At 40.9% G+C, this 20164-nt stretch overlaps 1 protein-coding gene across 7 annotated transcripts in view; it reads right to left on the bottom strand.

Annotated features, from left to right (window-relative positions):
• fgd4a (FYVE, RhoGEF and PH domain containing 4a) overlaps positions 1-20164 on the bottom strand; it is a 46015-nt gene that overhangs the window by 5854 nt on the left and 19997 nt on the right. For 4 of the 7 annotated variants that reach the window (XM_044036808.1, XM_044036807.1, XM_044036810.1 and 1 more), the window contains 4 exons: positions 14796-14879; positions 5726-5866; positions 5038-5248; positions 1790-2204 (listed from right to left, as the gene is read on the bottom strand). In XM_044036808.1, coding sequence (XP_043892743.1) covers positions 1790-2204; positions 5038-5248; positions 5726-5866; positions 14796-14879 — 851 coding nt within the window. Of the gene's footprint in view, positions 1-1789; positions 2205-4031; positions 4232-5037; positions 5249-5725; positions 5867-10816; positions 11012-11748; positions 11810-14795; positions 14880-20164 lie in introns of those variants that run through there. The other 3 variants (XM_044036811.1, XM_044036812.1, XM_044036813.1) reach the window with 3 other exon arrangements.

The raw sequence follows: 20164 nt of genomic DNA on the forward strand, positions 1-20164 counted from the left end.
CAGCCATCGCAGCGTGAACAGTGGAGCGGTGTGTTATGTGGCCTGTTAATTATTCTTTGCTAATCAAGCATGCTTCTGTTTTAACACCTCATTGACTGGTCAGTGGTTTGACCGTAGCCTTCTGTGAAGTGCTTTCACAAAGGTGTGTGTGTGTGTGTGTGTGTGTGTGTGTCTGTGTCTGTGTCTGTGATTAACAGTGGGTTGATAGTTCTGGGCTGAGCTACAGTGAACATGTAGTGCAGTATGTGAGGGGGCATCAGAACAGGAAATGAAGACGGGAAATGACGCAACAGAGACACAACTAACAGTCTAACAGCTTTGTGTGAGAGAGAGAGAGAGGCCAGTTGAACTTGACACATCGATACTCGGAGAGTGATCACATGAGCACACTAATATGATGAAGTTTGACACCTTATTGCCACAAAGACTGGGGCAGAAAAAGATTTCACAATATGTTTATCAAAAAGGAAGCAGATGACTGTCTGTACTGGGAACAACCAGCCTTATATTTCTATATGATTAAATAAGAGTTTACCTTTTTCAAACATATTATATTATACCAAGAAAAATGCATTTTCTCAAATTGTGGTCAGTGGACAATTAGATATATACTTTTTTTAGAGCATTTACACATAGTAACCACTTTATACTTTTACCGCTCTACAGTTCAGAGAAAAAATGACTTTTCCCTTCACAATATTAATGTGATAGCCGTCATATTTAGATTTTACATTTTGCATGTAACAATATTCCATTTTCCGCTCTGTTACAGGTTACTCATCTTTCAGATTTCAATTTATTTTTAAATCACCAGTTTTTGACCTTATCATTTATTATCCTGTGAGAATGATCCTCTCTTACAAAAAGTAAAATTGAAATTGTACTTGCATTAAGCACCGATGCGTTGTGTCAATCTACTACTAATGACACATTTTTCCATTTGGTACTTTTAAGCTGTAATAATAGCTTTTTGTTCATTGAAGACCATGTGTCCACCAAACACTAACACTGTAGTATGTTATAAAACAACATACTGCATCTTTCAAGTCAAGTTTTAAGCTTTGTTTTTGTGGCTCTTTGTTCAAAACTCACTATAAAGCTCAGCAACCCCTTTCTTTAAGACTATTTTATACATGGACTTAACCAAAATAATTAGAATAAGTACGACTAGCACTTCTGATGTGACTGAATGAACAGATTAAATAAATGAATCCGGGCCAACTGAACCAACACAAAGAGCATGTGGAGTGCATGTTAACTAAAGATCACTTTAAACAGAGCATATAATCTGATTAAAATAATACAATACCTGCAACAAAGACACTCAAACCTAATCAGGACCGATGTGATAAGAACAATCCTCTCTCTAACTGAAGTATTCACTGTAATAGAATTCAGATGAATGTTATTAAGGCACTGCTCTGGGCTTTTCCTTGTCCACACTCTTGAGACTGCGTGGTTGTTTTTAGTGCAGAGTAGAACCTGAGGTATTTATAATCTATAGACATCAGTGAGCAGCACACGCTTCAGAAGGGGACGCCACTGAAATACGAACTCAAACGCTAGACAACTGTTCAGCCGCCACAGAAAATAACTCTTCTCAAGAGACTCACACACACGACCACACATCAGTGAGGAGTGACCTACACACTTGTAACTCGATCTCGAGTGACCCAGAACCTACAAATCCCACAATATAAATAAATCCTGACATTTTGTTTTACCAGTGTGGCTACAAATAAATCACACAAACACAAAAATCAATATGAAGAACCCATCCAGAACGTACCTTATGGTCTGTGCTCACTTCTTCATTTTTGTGCTCACTCTCTGTTGCAGCCACACTGTCTGTATTCTCAGAGTGACTCTCTGCATCAGTCCTGTTTTTCTCCAGAGGTGAATGATCCTCATTCGGTTCTGTACTCCCGTCCCCCATATCTCCATTTACCAGCCCCACAGTCTCTATCCTCACACTCTGATTCTCAGATTCCTCTTTTTCCTCCTTGTCCTGCTCCATCTGCCTCAGCGCACCGTTTGCTGCCGGTTTGTGCTCATCCTGGTGCAGCGTGGCCACCGGGGAGGAGTGGTTCTCCTGAATCCTGTTGGTCTCCGGCTGCCTCTGGTAGGGGCGATGGGCCGGGCTGCAGTTATTCGACCTGCTGATAGGTTTAAGTGGTGAGACGTCTCGCTTGTTCTCTGTGTTGCTGAAATGACAGGCAAAAAGGGGAAGTCGGTCAGCACACGTAGAGCACAGAAATAGTCCGCTACCAGCCACCCCCCTTCCCCCTGAGACGACAATTTACAGGAGTAGCTGGTGCAGCCGGAACGTTGATCCGAGAGAGTGGCGGACATGATAGTGAGCAGGCGGCTTTTGCACGTGGGCGTGAGAGTTAAAAATAAAACAGTAGAGCACTTCCTTATATCTTATGAGGATGCAGACAGCTGTTGTTATGCAGAGGAAATGTGGTGTGTAGAGGGGGAATGGGGGAACGGGAGGAGGAGGAGAGGTACTACTCCCCAGAGTATGATTGATGCTGTCCTACTTCTACACAGCTTTTATATTTTTGCTGTAACATCACTTTCATTCTTTGCTCAATTGTGTATTAAATGGTAAAAGCATCCTGAAATGCATCTTGCAATGTGAAATACAGCACAGGAATGGAAACCAAATGTATACACACACACACACACACACACACACGTACAATGTCACCACTCATCTGATCTACTTCCTCTACCAGGCAGTCAGTCCAGCTGCTTCCACATTAAGTGTTTCTCCAGACGTCCAGTGTTGCAGCTTCTATATCTCAGCTGTTTTGTTGATCCTCAATTTAAAAAAAAAAACTGGCAGCAAATCAGATCTAAGTAACATGTCCAGCACTGACAACTTCAGCAGACACAAGATAGGACTTCTGTAATCTAAAAAAACGGAGAATTTTCTAGCTTCAGCAAAATGTACCGTTGCATTTAATGGGTTTGTCCAGTAGAAATAGGAAGTGTATACAAATAGGGGAAGAATTTCTGAACAGTCAGCCACCTGAAGCATTCAAATGTGAAGGAGATTTTAATATTGTGTTTAATAAAACGCCACGGAACCTGACTGCTGTTCCTGCTTGCACATCAAAAAGTGCAGTGAAAGTGTTAAAACCAACATTTTAAAACAGGCTGAACGAGATGAGCGAAACAAACAAAGTCATGTGCCAGTCTACAGGCAACCAAGTGTCATGTGAACCAGATTAGTATATTAAAAGGCTAATTCTGTTCTGAGAAGCTGTGGGCTGTTTCTTGTCTCCATTCAAGGCCACTAGAGGGCTAATCCCCTCCAGAGCATGAATGGAACGCCTTTGGTTAACCTCATTTCATAGTTGAACAATGTGAACGACAGGTGTGAAGAAAGCCCGAGATCTTGGTCAGCTGAGATTTCGTAATTTTGCTGGTAAATGTCAGGAATGAGTTGCAGCGTGAGGCTTTAGACAGAGGGGATGCAGAGAAGCTTTAGTGGACTGCTGCTGAATATTTTTGGGCTTTACTGTGTGAGCAATTGGGACAAGGGCACCATTGTTGTGCCCCTCATCACCGAGCGTGGGCCTCACTCATGTATCCGGCGCTGCAGATACAGTCAAAACTTAACATGGCTTTAAAAAAAAGAAAGAACACAAAATGATATGTAGGACTGCAATAAATAATTGATTCATTTTAAATGTAAAAATAGTTGACCGTATTTTGACAGTCGATCATAGTAAACATTGCTACAGTAACCTGAATATTTTCAGCTTGTTGATTTTTGGGAAACATAGTCACCATTTTGGGACATTTATTGGACCAAACAAATACATAAGTAATTGAAAGTATGATCAGTCTACACTGGTATGTCTTGTAGAGACCTTTTACTTATTCCCACATTAGATATCAACTCAGCCTAAAAGCATTTGTGCTGAAAGTACAGCCAGAAGACAACTCTAATCCGCATATAATTATGAAACAACATGATCCGAGTAAAAACGTCTGAATCGTTCAAGAACAGATCCTACCTCATTCTCCTGGGCTTCATCTCACAACAGTGATTCCTGTCCCACCACTGAATGAGGAGCTGCGTTTCCCCTCGCCTGTTCAAATCTCCTTTCATCCCCTCGCTAACACTTGGCTTGCGAAGCACGGGTTAATCTCTACTTGTTCTGTCTACGGTTCACCGTCTGAGCTACTATCAATGAGTCAAAGCTGAAGACTTTAATAGAGGGACTTCTGCTTTGCCCACTTGAAATAGCCCGTGGAGGAAACATGTGGAAAGTTTTCCGTCATTGTCATTGCAACAGCTTGAATGTCTCTGGTTTCATCATAGAAGCCGTTGAGTGACGCAGTTTTTCAGACAGCAGATTTGGCAGATCGTGGTGGTCACAGAGACATACTGAGTCATGAAAGTTGTCAAGCAAACCCAGAAATATGACACAGCACACCAAACTGAACACGCACTGTCAGCTTGTTTACAGAAGATACACTCACTGGCCTCTTTAATAGGTACACCAGCTCAACTGCTTGTGAACACAAACATGTAATTAGCCAAGCACGTGGTGGCTACTCAGTGGATTTAGTCATGTGGACAGGGTCAAGCGGTCAAGACGAACTGCTGAAGTTCAGAATGAGCATCACAATTGAGGATGAAAGGTGATTTAAGGCGACACTGAATGTCGTCCGGTTGTTGGTGCCAGATCTGAGTATTTCAGAAATTTTTCACACACAATCATCTCGAGTATTTTTAGAGATGTGTCCAAAAAGAGAGAAAGAGAAATGATCCTATGTGAAAACGCCTCGTTGGTGTCTGAAGTCAGATGAGAGCTGCCAGAAAGGTTTTAAATGATAGAAAGGCATCCTTGTTACAAGGTATGCAAAAGGCTTCCTCTGAACACACAACATGTCAAACCTTAGGATGAGCTGCAGCCGCATTACCTGACACTAGGTGTCACACTATGTACCTAATACTGTGGCCAGCTAATTTCCTAACAGGTTTTTATCTATTGAGAGATGTAAAGAGACCCCTACCTGTTCTCCTCAAAGCGACTGATCAAGTGTGACACTTTGGAGTGTTTCTCCCTGGCCCTTTCCCGCGGTGCAGATGCTCTTCCTCCTCCTACTCCTCTTCCTCCACCTCCCTCCTCCTCCATGCCCCGTCTAAGTGATGGTTTCTTCTCGTGGCTCAGTGGGGATGAAATGACCGTTACCGGGCTCTGAAGGTGCAGTGGCTTTGGAGGCACTGGAGACAGTGAGGACACAAGAAATATTTAATTGCAGTTTCAACTCAGATCTGAGGGGGGCAGCAAATATAAGCTATCTGCTGCCACGGACACACAAGCCCAGAAGACTGACTTGTATTAAACATTTTAAACAAGAGATTAGAGTGACGGGGAGATCAATTTCACTCAGATCCTGTGTTAATGATGTAACGTGTCTTATCTAAATTACAGCCGCAGAGAGAATGGAGCTGCCTTGTGTCTTATCAGTACTGACGAATCATTTACTCAGCTCAAACAAGGAAGAGCAAGGTTCACAGACCAATTTATGCAACTCCTAAGTGTGAGTACAGCCTCATGGTACGCTGTCGATTGAACTAATGATCACATAATTCCAGAGGACAGCATTAAAGCAGGATAATTTTCAGGCATGAATCATTGACCAATGTCACTCTCCTGTCTGTGTTTGACCGAGTTTTTTGCGACTAATCATGACCTACCTTCCGGTTTAGACTGCAGCCGAGGCCTGCCGCCGGAGCCTCTTCCATTGACTCCTCCCCTGCTCCTGTCGTTCGGCCCTCTGCCCGCCCGATTCAGACACGCCTGCACGCTGGGTGTGCACACAGGGCTGCTGCCGAGAGCTGAAGGACACAGAGACACAAGAGAAAGAGAGAGGGGGAGATGAAGTACATCAGTTACAAGGATCAATTCAGCAGCTGTGTTTTTTTCCACAGTCATTGATAAGAGCGTGATGACGCAGCAGTAGATGAGGGCAGACCGCTGTGTGTGACACGCAGACAGGTCCACTAATACAAACAGTTTTAATCAATGATTCAAATGGTGGATAATTCGAATACATGTTCAACGAGCATCCAATCTTAAAGGTCGAGACCGCGCATCGTTCAGCGTTAATTGGCGATATTGAATATAATACCCATGAGTATATTTGTATAAGTGGATAATTGCTTTTCTTGCAAATCTACAAAATCTTTCACGTTTGAAAGAGGAAGCTTTTACCTACACAAACAAGAACAACATCTTTTCCGGTATGCGCTGCCCAGCTTGTTCCCTCAGTCCTTCGTTTGTTTCAGTCTGCAGACTTACACACAGTACCTTTTAAAATTAAGATATCGTTCTGCTCTTTTGCCAGTTTTTTTTTTCCGATACTTACAGAGAGATGTCACACAAGCTGCTTGTGTCTCTGAACCTGGTTTCAGTGGTTAATGTTTGTGTCTGTATAAGAAGCATTTTGGTTTTCGTGCTCCATTACAGGCAGACAATGCACCAATAGTTTGCAGATCACAGAAACACTATTATCAGATAATTACATGCTCACTGTCCAAAGGTACAATACTATCATGCCACGCTCAAAGGGGTGTAAATGGATCTAGCATATGAAACCAGTGTCGGGTTATTTGAAATTGATTGCAATGCAATAGTAAGGTCGCGTGGAAAATTGTAAATAAATGAATATTTGACCCTGAATAAGTCCCACTGCAGCAATCTATCACACAATGTGAAGAACGTGCAAACACTGAGGTCAAGTGGCTAAATCTGCTAAATCAATAAATATAAATAAGGTGTGGAAAACTGAAGCCTATTAATTATTCTTCATGAAAATCAATTCTTCATTACAAGGTTACATAGGATTTTTTTATTTTTTTCACAACTTGTCCCTGAAGATCGCTGAAAAAATGGCTCTCATAAACCCGAGTATATGAGAGAGAGTCAGGTTGTCCAGTTAATTATCCGGCTAATAATCCAGTTGGCGATAAGTACCAGGGAGTCTTTTACTTAACCAGCTGGACACAGATGGTGCAGGATGAAGCAAACAGACTGTGACTGCTACCAATGTTGTTTACAGTAGCCTAAATGTACCACAGTCTGACCTCACAGAGCACACACACACACACATAGAGAAAACACACAGAAACCCAACATTTCCATATATGGACATACAATGCGCTCACTATTTTACAAGCTATTAGTCCATTAGTTTCCATTTACGCTGGTCATTTAAATAGCTGTGAGATTTAACCAGAGGCTCTGATGAATGGGTTTGGTGCAGGAATCAGTGCAACCCTTTTTTTTTTTTCTTCATGTAACTCGTAAGGACAAACAGAACGTGTAGAATCTATTCTGCAGAACGGAGCATAAAGCATTCAGATGTCCACGTTTGCAAAATGCTGGAGCTATTTTCACATGTCTGTTCTGTTTTCAGTGAGAGGACAGTGATGTGACAGTCACTCACTGACGCTGAGGTGGAAGGAGACATGCTGCCCCTTTTTTAACCATAAATCATTGAGATCAACTCTTAATATCTTCAAAGACTGTCTCTTCGTGCCCTAAAATAGCTGAGAGCGCTTCTACCATAGAGTACATCATCATTAAGTAAGCCAACTTTATGCCAGAAAAATTATCCTGCAAAAGTAGCTAGCAAACAACATATCAAGTAAAGTCACTTTTGGTCTCCAGTCAAGCGAAAGACCAATATTTACAAGCCTATTTGTTTAGTTTTGCTTGATTTAAATGCTTAGTGTTGTCAAACTAAGGAGAGCAACATTTAACGAGGCTGGTTGAAGTCAAACCACAACGAGTAACAAGTTAATCCAAAAAACATAAATAAAAACAACTTCTATTAGAGTATATTTGGTAGAACCTTATGGATGCAATTTGTTTACATATGCTGGGTAACTATGTGCTCAAACTGCTAGGGGCCCTGTTTTTATTTTACCCACAGTGATCTTTAGCTCACCAATCTAGAAGCAAAAAGAGAAAGAAAATCACCACATAGTTTCTATTTTTACAATGTGACCGTAATTAAAGACAACAGCTCAAGCGACTGTGTGACTAAAAATGGTCCCACGCTGTGTTTTGGGAGAGCAGACTTTTAAAATGTGGCCCCAAAATTACTAATCAATTCTGAAGGCAGCCTCAGGAATGTCTCCTGATTATGTGCTTGGCTTCCTGTAACGGCCACACTGAGAGAACGTAAGAAAACATCTAGGAACAAGCTACACACCATATCATACAGTGCATGTATGGCTCAACATGAAGTGCTCCATGTATGGCATTTTCTTTACTGCAACTGTTGCTGGGGGTCCAGCGGTCAGACAGCGGTACATCATGTCCGTGCTGCAGAGTTTCACTTCAGCCAGAACACGTCGTGCAGGTATTTTAAGTGTTCCTGTTCAACATGAGAAAAGAAAGATGCAAATAAAGTATGCATATGTGAAAGTGGCGTGTTGCCTGAACACGACAAGTCTCAGTGCATCTATGTGAAAGACTTTAAGGCTCTGAATGAACAATTAAGGCAGTGAAACTGAGAGAGTTCTGTTATAAAAAACAACCCCTAGAATGAACTCGACTTCCTTTCTCAAAACTGAGTGCTTGGGAGGAACTACAGCTCCTAGTAACACACACGTTCTGGTATCTTGTCATTAAAAATGGCCTGTCACAAGTGACAGATCACCACGTGCAGTAAATTAGAAGTAGCCAGCCACCACCCTGCTGAGCCACTTTGACTCTCCTCCTTCATGTGTGTGTGTGATGGAGCCCTATTGTCTGCAACTGAAACGTGTTGATGTAAACAAGAGGTGGACAATCTTGATCCATGTCCAACATGTCAAACCATCAGTTAAAAGATGATAATCCATAGTCTTTTGCACAGAAACTGAAAAAAAAACCATGCCGCTCCAATCCAGCATGTGAGGACTTGACAAATCAAGAATGAGACGTAACATTTGCCTCAGTCCTTTCTGCAGGATGGGGAGACCTGCTGTCATGGCAACAAGCCTGATACTTTTCGCAGATGCTGAATTTATTGCTCTCCTGAGTGGAGCGAGCTTGAAGGCATCTTTCTTTCTAAACAAATCTGAATCGGCACAGCGTGAGTGCAAGAAATGAGAAATTGCAAAGGTCGTGTATCATTTACACTGTAGATAAAGGCTTCGAAACGGAAGGTATCTTCAGTCAGAGACAGAGGAATATCAATCCCGTCTATTAAAGCATCCTTCAGTCTGCAGGAGTGCAGGTTATATGCACATGGCAGGTTACACCCCCCCCACATCCACGATCCACATCCCTCCAGCGCTGCCACTTCAAAGCAGCAGAGGAATGAGTTTCCTGCACACCAGCAAATGAGACTTCAGGAATGCATGGCTACAGCACAAGTATATTTCCCCTTCAACAAAAAAAAACAAAAAAACAAACAAACAATGTCTGAAAATAGTGAATCATTCCAGCTATAGTGCCTAAAACAGTTTGGCTCCAGGCAGAGCAAGTTCTGTTGGTGAATGTAAAATGTGTAAAATAATACATTGATGATGAATTATTATGACAATTTGTGCAATCGTGATACGCAATGAATAGAATACTGTAGTGCTGTCAATCTGTTAATATATTAAATCACATCTAATCGCAGGATTGCCCATCGTTAACTCACAACTAATAAAATAAAAATAATAACACTTTTTTTTCTGTTTGAAATGATATTTTTCCAAACATAGATCATTTAAAAGTATTTTATTTATGGCAATTCTCAAAGGCAAAACATTGTTGCGGCTCTACAACAGACAGTAGTTAATCATTGTGGGGAACAATTATAATCACAGATTGTGTGTTTGTGTGACATTTAAAAGTATATGCGTTGATGTGTTATCACGTTAACTCTGACAGCCTTAATAATAAAGGTAACTGCAATGATTTAAGTGCTTTGATTGACAGGCTGACATTGACATTTCAGAATCCAGACCTTTTTGAACAATGCACTTATGAAACAGCACATAATCAAAGGAGTCTTAATGTAGTTGGGTCATTTCAACTCAGCCTCTTGGTTAAGTTCATGATCAATATGCCAAGGCAGTAACCATCTGTCTCAAGCATTGTCCCTGTCCCTCCTCCCTTCCCCCCCTCTGGCAATGTGCGTGCAGATACTAAAAAATGTCAGGTAAAAACAAAAGGCACACCTGAAATGTATCTCCACCCTGCCAGCAGCTACAGGAACCCAGCAGGGGAGTGTCTGACTGACACAGATTGAAACTAGACCTATAGACCAACTTCTCGACCAAACTGACTTCTCGACTCTGTGCCTCCACTCAGATCACAAGAACAAATTCTACTTCTTCTTAATAAATGCTTTCACATCGTATAGGTGGCTTCTACACAGCTGCAGCAATGCGAGAGGGAAAGAGAAACGCCAAGGGATCAAAGAAGCCATAAATGAGGTCAACTCATTTCGCACTTAACTATTTCATAATAAAAAAATAAATAAACATAAATTCACCTGCAACTATTCTATCATGCATCTGAGAAGCATAGATGTTAAGAGCACAACAATCTGCCTGAGCTTGTTTGCATAAATCAGCTTTTTGTTATAATAAAGGCTCAAGCAGTTTTTACAGAGTCAACATTGCAACACTGTCACATCTATTCCACACAGATCAACAAAGAGCAGGTCAACCTAAGAGCGTGAAAGCTTGAGTAATTAAACAAGTCCAACACAGACAGCGAGAGATTGGACGTCACTTTCTCACACGGAAAGAGGAAATACATTATTTTTTAAGATTAAAAACCCCAGTGAATGAACTCACCCTGCACTTGAGACAGACAGGAAAACAGCTGTAGAGAGTCTCCTCAGTGAGAGGCCATGCTGAATGTGTGTGTGTGTGTGTGTGTGTGAGAGAGTGAGAGAGACAGACAGACAGAGTGTGTGTGAGAATATTGGTGGCCCCAAAGAGTACTGAGTCTAGGATTCCATGCGGCGTTCCCAAGCAGTACTCTCGCTGAGTGAGTCAGCTCAGCCAGGAGAGCCGGAGCCAAACAAGGCTCCTCCCTCCCTCTTACACACACACACACACACACGCACACGCACACACACACACACACACCCTTGTTTTAAGGAGCTTTTCAAACATACACATCAGCTACACACACACACACAAATCCAGAGGTTCACACAGATCTCTGCAGCTCTGAACTGGCCCGATCTCGACAAGCCACAAATCCACAAAAGATTTATGCCACGCTGAATTCAGACATACATGCACAGCCCTTACAAAAGTCCAAGTTGTTTTTATTAATTCTTTCTCTGCATGTAACCCATCCTCTACTAGGAAGCTTCCTAGAAGAAGCAGCCACACTGAGCAGCACCCAAGGGTACCCCAACATTTGACCTGGTGGGGATTCAAACCAGCAACCCTCCAGTTATAAGCCAAGCTCCCTTTCCACTTGGCCATGGGCTGTCCTTTGTAACTGTTGACTAACAAAACAGGAAAATAGCAGGGAGTGCCACAAACTAGTACCCTTATGCACGACAGGCCAAATCAAGCCTAAAGCCTCTAATAAATATACTGTGTTTAAACCACCATTGTAAAACCTTGCACATACACTTGTGCAAATATTGAAAGCCCTGAAAACAACAAACCCAAAGACAACTGAGAAAAACCAGTTGATAAACTGTTTACATAAAAAAGTTAATACTTATATCTTTAAAAGCATATAATCTGTTATGACCGAAATGTACCTTTTGCAGAAGTCGGTACTGGGAACTGCGACTCAAGCTTCTCCATGCTGCAGAGCTGCCAGTGCTGATGTACAGTGTTTTTCATCGATTCTGAAGTGTTTGATGGTTAAAAAAAACAAAAAACTGAACCACCAGAGGAAGCCATACAGTATTTTAAGTCATGTGAGCATGACAGGACATTAATAGTTCTCTTTTACTTGCTGTCAGTGAACACAGCGGATGAAACATGCAGTGGATGTCGGCTTTGCGTGCACACAGATGTGGGAATAGTGCCACACATTGTCCAACACCTCAGCAGAACAGGATGAGGAGAATTGACACTCATTATTTTGATCCCACTAAACCAGTTTGTGCAGTCAAAATTCCATTCCCTTTAAATTCCTCCAACCCACAGGACTGAAGAAGTTCATGCAATGTCAAGTTTAAAATCAGATTCTTCCCACAGTGGAAAAAAACCCCAAAATGGTGATTAGGACTGCACTATAATACTGCAGTCTCAGTTTTTCACACAGAATCATACAATAGCAAAGAGCTGTGGCACTGATGTGGGCAGGGTCTCTGATGTGAGACAGGACTGAGTGATGTCATGTCATGAATAGACAGAGGAACAGTGGGTGGAGTGGCTCAGTGGTTAAGACCCTACCTTGTGTACCAAAGACATCATGGTCGCAAGTTCGATTCCACCCCTGGCTAGTTGTACTTGATTCCATTGTAAGTCGCTTTGGATAAAAGCGTCTGCTAAATGACATGTAATGTAATGAACAGAGGAAGTCTGGATTGGAAAAAAAAGACGTCAAAGTCACTTCCTTCAAAAATAAAGGCCCTACACTGCTCGTTACTGTGATTCTACATGGATAAGGATAAAGAAACTGGTCAAATTTGGTCAAATTAAACAAACACAGTAGCATCATAATGATTTTATGTTTGTTCTTCATTTGACCAAGAGAGAAAAAATGGGTGAAACTGCCCTTTACTTATTAAACAATTGAATGCCTCTTTAACAGTCGGACATCTTCACCATGCACTCGCCACTTAACGAGATTCACCTGCTCAGCTCCGTCTGAATGCATAATGTCCAATCAGCCAATCACGTGGCAGCCAATTAACACATTTAGGTGTGTGGGCAGGGTGACGATGACCTGCTGCAGGTCAAACCAGGCACCTGAAACTGATTGAAGTAACTTTGAACTTCAATTGAACTCAAAGTTGTTGGTGCCAGCTGTGCTGGTCTGAGTATTTCAGAAACTGCTGATCTATTCAGACTTTCTATGTATATACATACATCCTGTGTGTACATAGTTTAAAATATCCAGTGAGCAGCAAAAGAACCACGAGTTACAACCAAGTTATGAAAACCATCTCTGTGTGTGCTTGTCAAACCTCGGAGGTGATGGGCTGTCGCAGCAGAAGAGCACACCGAGTGCCACTATTGCCTCTTTATTATGCTGGGGGACACACAGCTACATTTTTAGCCCGATTTTACCCACAGTTGGGCAGAGTCTGCACCATTCAGCACTAGTTGGTGACAGTCGGCATGGCCGGTTGGCACAGAAATCTGTTAGTGTGTAAGGGTAACAGACCCGACCCGACCTCAGTCGCAGTCAATTAAACATGTTTGAATTTTTGAGCCGGCGCTGGACGGTCGTGTGTCCTAACTATTGACCCAACTGCAAACACATGTTGCCAACAGCTAATGAAAAATAGTAGGTGGGACACAGGAAATAGTGTCAGAAGACGACAGGAAGTAGCGGGGATATCAAAACAACAACTGTGCAAACAACAGCAACAGCCATTTGTCATCCATGTTTGTTTACCCTTTAACTGTCGCTCTCGTAGACTCGGTCGCTCATCGGGTGCTGTCGTTAAATGTGTGATCCCAAATCTGTGTGTCGTGTGTCCCTGTGTGTCCTATGTACCTAATAAAGTGGCCAATGAGTGTATAAAAACACATACATGAAGAAGAAAAGATACCACTAAAGAACAAGACTTAGGTGCATGAATGAAGGTTGCAGATCAGTTGAAAAATATTGAGTTGTTTCTGACTAGGTTTTTTGAGAAGGTTTTTTGTGGACCATTTATATGGACTACTGACACAGGTAAAGTAGGAAAAATACTCTTACAGGCAGATTGTGTAATACTTAGACATGGTGACACTAACTTACACACCCACCCTACTCATGTTTCGACATATGAGTAACACATAAACGCACACAAACACACACGACACGCTCAGATTTGAACTGTAACTGGTGTCTACACTGACTCGATGAGATTAGATCAAGTGTGATTACACTGCGTGTCTGGTTTTTTACTGCGTTTCATGAAAAATTCATTGTGTCGAACATATGAACACAGACAGCGTGACAGATAACATTACCACCATGCCAAGGATTAGCCACTTCTGTTCAAGCACCCAGACTTTCTTCAGATTAACCATCCCCCCTCATCCCCTAATCCAAGGGTCAGAGTTAGATTAGAACCCCAGCATTAACTAAATAAGGGGACACGGGGGGCACAGTGGATGCAGAGATGGGGGTTGTTTGATGAGAAAAAAACGAGGCGTAGACTGGAAAACGGAGTGCGAGAGAGGTGGACACATGATGAGACAAAAGCAAAAGGTGGCAAAATGTGGACAGGGAAAAAAAGCTCTGGATCAGACAGAATAGAAGGAAAAGCGATACAAAGACAAGCAAAGGAAAGGCAGAGATGAACAGACATTATGTAGAATGTGATGGCGCAAACAAGCAGGAAAGAAAATGAGAAAGAAAATAAAAAATAGGAAGAAAATGACGGCTGTGGAAAGCACTTTGTGAGAGATGGAGTAGAGGATGACACTGCACCTTTCTGACTGCTCTAATGCTGATTTCAAAATGTGCACAGCCTTACATGTCACAAAGCTTGTCATCTTAATGAAGCTTGTGGCAGTGTTCTACCTCCCAAGATGAAGACCCTCTCACATTTACACACATGTGATCTGTGAAAACCTGCACACCATGGAAAAGGAAGCAGAAGATGGCTGTAAGATAAGGGAAGGTGAAGTTTCCCACCTCTTGAGTGTTCGATTCTCACTGCCACACATGCATCTTCATCAGCGTTCTTGGACTGAAAACATGCAGTCTTGCCTTTCCTCTCTGCAACAGCAAAAAAAAACAAACAAACATTCAATGTACAAACTCCCATGTGAGGCAACATCAAACAGTTTGAGGAAAACCCCATGTTTTATTTAACAGGATCACCGACTCGGTTGTTCAGAGGGAGGAGATGAAAATTAGGATGGTGGAATCAGAAAGTAGGTGGGATGATTATTTTCCAATAGGTGATGAGAGCAGTGCATGAAACTGGAAATATTTTTTTTTACCAAGTATACACTTATGCTTGTTTTCAGAATGAAAAAGAATATATCACCCTTGGAGACAGGAACTCTAATTAGTTTGTCTGCGATTTGCAATGCACCGTCTGTGGGGAGATCTAATACTCTTTCAACCCAGCCATTTTTATATGCTCATAAAAGATTAAAGGGAAAACAGCAACAGTTGTAACAGCAATGATGGTCTCGCATGAGTATTAGCAAGGACCAATAAACACACACACACACACAACTGAGACACAATTTAAAAGTGTCTCAGTGTGCACAGACCGGCTGTTTACTCTCAGTCTCATCTAACGCAAAGCATCAAAGTTACGGGGTGACATCCAGCAACATCTGAGAGTGAAACAACGCGACACACCACACAACAGCAGCACAAGTTAAAGATGAGCTGAATGAATTCATCGCCGTTCCTCAGAGGCAGTGGTGTGCTGGCAAATTGCTAATGACAACGTCAACAAGAACAACCAACCAAAACAGTGACACACGTATTTCACTCTACTGTTAGAAAGGTTACAGCTAGCTTGGTTGCTATGTTATCATGCCAGAGTAGAAATATGACATTTGGTCTGAAAGTTAAGTGAAAGTCAAGTTGTTTATTGTAAAAAGAAACGTGGGGACAACCTTCTCAGTCTTTTCTACGGGCCTTTGTCATGGCAGTCATTTTGACACGTCACAGAAGGAAAAGCACAGGTGTAAATAATCAGCAATGGCTGTGTTCCATTTAGCTTCCACGGTTCCCAAGTACATGTGACTGCTGTTGTTATGCACATGTGACTGATTACATTATCACTAACACCTGTGCTTCTTCCTGCTAAAGTGTGTCACAACTTCTGCTGCCATTTATGTGATATTTTCAAGCAACTTGGAAACCTTTCCATGAAATACGATGCAGCCTTTCATGGCCCTCTCATTACGTACTGTAGATTGATTTGCGACCGAAGCTAACGACATCCTCATCGCCCTCAGCCGAAACAAGTACTCAGTTTCCTGTTTGGTCACAGTCATGAAGATGCAGCGGTTGCAAAGCATTAAGGAGGACACAGGTCATTTTACGAACAGAGGCACAGAGAGTTGTGTCATAATAAGCAGCTGTACTGTATGTGATAACAACCATGTTTGATACCTGGTAAACACTATTCTCTGCTGTGTTTTTAATACTAAATAATGTTGTTGTTCTGTGTATTTTTCACAAACCCTGTCCTGGTGATGAGAAGAAGGTGGTTCCACATCTTTACTACACTGCACAATCACTTTTAAAGATTCAGTGTGTAATATTTAAGAGTGTTAAATACCAGTTAAACACACACAAACACCTATTTTACACAAGGTACAGTTTGTCTTTGTTCTGTAAAACTACAAAATATCTGTGTAAAAGAAAATTGGCCAGTAAATACCCACAGGTTTGTTATTGTAACTTGTATAATTGCTGTAGCCATAGCCATGTATTTGTATTTTAAGAGCCTCTCTTGTAATATATAATTATGTATATTATATAAATAAAAAAGGAGGACATTTTGTATCCATTTATATATTTTATTTTATTTTCTGAAGTCTCACCTTTAATTGTTAAAAAATGCGGATTTAAGCGGATTTTTTTGTTTGAAAAAAGTGTCTAATACACATACACATAACAATGTGTGTCTTCTCTGCTCAGATCCAAGACACACAGCTTCAACTGTAAAATGTCTCTGTTACAGAAAATTGGTCGCTGAATCATTTATACCTTTATAAACATCAGCTGGGATATGATGACAAGACAGCAGCCCTGAACTGAGAGCAACGTAACGGAGTGTGAATAATACCACATGAAGAAAAGTGGACATACTCAGCATGAGGCCGGGGAAAACTGTCAAAGAAAGGTACACATGACTTAACTGTGTGTATTTGTGTGTGTGTGTGTGTGTGTGAAAGGGGGTTTAATATCCTGGCTAAGGGATTAAAGGAGGGCTTTCTCCACCCACCATCTGGACTCCTCATGACAGGCCTGCCTGCTGTTCATTCACACACATGAACATGCCGTACGTAAGTGGGACCCCAATCTGTTATTCGATTTCCCCTTTCAGAGTATAAATGTAAGCAGCTTATGAAAAAGAAAAAAACATGATGTACATAAGAGACATTTCTTTACTGACTCTAAACTGTCCAGAACACATCTGCCATGTAAGCACACTCATCATACACCATCATCAACGTTTTCTGATGTGGGGGGGGGTGTGCCACCATGTCAGGATTATAAATGCAGAAACACTCGCTACCAGAAGACAGAAGTGACAGTATTCATTAAGGCTGTAGAGGTTCAATTAAGAGGTTTTTGTATGATGTAGGTGTTGGGGGGGAAACCTATTTCTATGGTGATGAATGATGAGGCAGAGGCTACTGATCGGGGCTACTGGACTGACCTCATACTTCCTCTTCATGCCTGTCAACTTCCAGTTTTTCATATTCTACAGTTAAATATAGAGGTGTCTTGGCTCTGAGCATAACAAAACTAAAACTTTAACCAAACCAAAAGAAAAACTGCAAGAGATTACGTGCACAAATCCACATGCACACAATAGAAGTGATGTGAGGCACTGGTCACAACAACCATATCCCATCTGCCTGTCAATTTAAGTCTTTCTTGAAGCAGTCATTGTTGATGAGAGGCCAGCTAGACTGAGGGATAATATTAAATTACTATTTCATTTAAATTATAGCAGTTTGAAAATACAAACTAATCTGTTTTGGTGAAGAACTGTCTTTCCATCATTGGGATAGATGAAAATGAGATGAAATAGATGACATTAGATTAGATTACCCTGCTTTTTATTTGTATTCCAGCTATTACCCCTGTGTCTGGGCACAATTGCTATATGGGAGGATAAAAATAACTCAGGGGTAAAATGAAAATGCTTAAGATGGCTAAAGAGAAAGGGAGATTCATCCCCTACCCAATCTAAAACACTACTTTGCAGCTCAAATACAAACGTAATGCACTTGGTTAAATGACATTTCTGAGGCAAAGTAGAATTTCAATTAAGACGCTTTGTACAGGAAATCAACACTGATAGTTTACTAACTATAAATGCTTTGTTGATGTTGAAACTGCAATGTAGGAGGACCTGATTGAACTTTATTCCTACAAATGTTTAAATGTAAAGTGAGTTATTGCATTTGAAGCTTTACAGCAACTTTGTCATTGTCACCACACACCCATTTCTTATAATTAATTAATTAATTATTAATTAATTGATATTTGTCCATGTGAAGTTACAAACAGATTAGTAAAATTGGAAATAAGACAAATAGGTAAATTAGTACAATATTTGGTAAAGAACTACAGTGGGGTCGGAGTATGGTTTTCTATTGTTTTTTTCTGTTTTGATCATCATCCGTGTATTTGTAATTCCTTCTCTCTGTGAATTTGCGAAATATTTACGATGTGTTATGATAAGTTATACGAATATTATATTAACAGCTGAACAGCTACATGAGTTATTTTTATTTATTATTTATACATTATGTGTTGTATCCACTGTGTGATACACCTAATCACATAAGAAAAATAAGATTGTCATTGTCCAAAGAGCTTTAAAAAGAGATGATGACAAATAAAGTTGAGGGGAAACAAAAGTGGGGGATGAAATGGGGAGAAAGAGTTCCAAATGGAAGCAGTGACAGTGTTGAAAAGGTTTCTGCCAGACATCATGTTGACTAGTCCGTTACAGTAAACACAGCAATACAAAGGTGTGGAGAGTTTTGTCAGACTTTCACTGGCGACTGGGTAGAAAAACAAAAAACAAAAAAAACGTATGTACACCTTGGGGCTTCAGTTTTTTGTTTGTTTTATTTGTTGACCTGCCTCAGCGCTGGAAGCAAACTTCAGCTAATAATGGGAGTCACAGGGACCAAAACAAATCAAAAGCGGTTACATTTTAATGAGTAACCAAAGAAGAATGTTTGCTTTTCCTGACATAACAAAGTTTACATGAGAAATGCGGGCCTCTTTACCAAAGTGTATACAAACTGGTTCCTGTTTAATATAAAGGTGTAATGACAGGGGCTGATAGGAAAGCACAATGGTGAAATTTCATTGGCGGCTGAATCGTGATCTGCTTTTGCATAAGAGTAACTGAGCTGTGACATTTATCAGATCATCTCATGTGTCCTTTCTTCAGTCTAATCGTGGCCACTGTCACACCAAAAATGCATGGTGGTTTAGTGGCTAGCACTGTTGCCTCACAACATGAAGGTACAGGGTTTGATTCCCAGTCTGGGACCTTTCTGTGTGGAGTTTGTGTGGGTTTTCTCCCAGCATCAAAACATGTATGAGTGTTCATTCAGTCAGGTTGGTCCATTCCATTTAAATTAGACTCTGCCCTTGCTACACGAATGCTGCCTCACACTGCTGTCGCTGTATGTGAACAGCAGAGTCATCTGTGCCAACTCTATTTCCATTTGTTGCAATCACCTGCTTCATTATGATGAGAGTGTTCCTGACTGACGGTGGTGTTCATAATAATCCATCCAGAGCCAATGTTTAAAAGACAAAACAAAGAAAATTCCAAGTAATTCCCTTTACAAGGGGAATTTACAAGGGACGATATTTCAACTATTTTTGAAATAGCATTTTATTTCAACAAATATCATAAAAACACCAAAACCCAACATTTTATTGTGGCCAGTGTGAATTAGTGTCTTATATTTCAGAGCTGCAGGCAGTCTCACAAAATACTCTTGTTATAAACTCATTTTAGGTAATTATGTGGCCTTTGTAAAAGAAACACAAATGCTTGAAGATAATGGGAGATATTAAATATTCACATCTTTATCTTTAGCAAGAACCAAGTGGCATGTTACCTCAATAAATACATTTTTTTAAAAATGCTCAAATCCTACAGTCCTAAAAACTCTTAATTTAGGTTTAAATGAAATAACCATATAACCTGTACACAGATAACAAATGTGTGTTAAATTTGAACAAACCACTTTCCTCTTATCACAGAAAGAACAAAGCCTTATCTATTGCATCCATAAGTCAAATATCACAATGTCCTAAAACTTAAA

Source organism: Solea senegalensis, linkage group LG10 (assembly GCF_019176455.1).
Source record: "Solea senegalensis isolate Sse05_10M linkage group LG10, IFAPA_SoseM_1, whole genome shotgun sequence".
Lineage (NCBI taxonomy): Eukaryota > Metazoa > Chordata > Actinopteri > Pleuronectiformes > Soleidae > Solea > Solea senegalensis.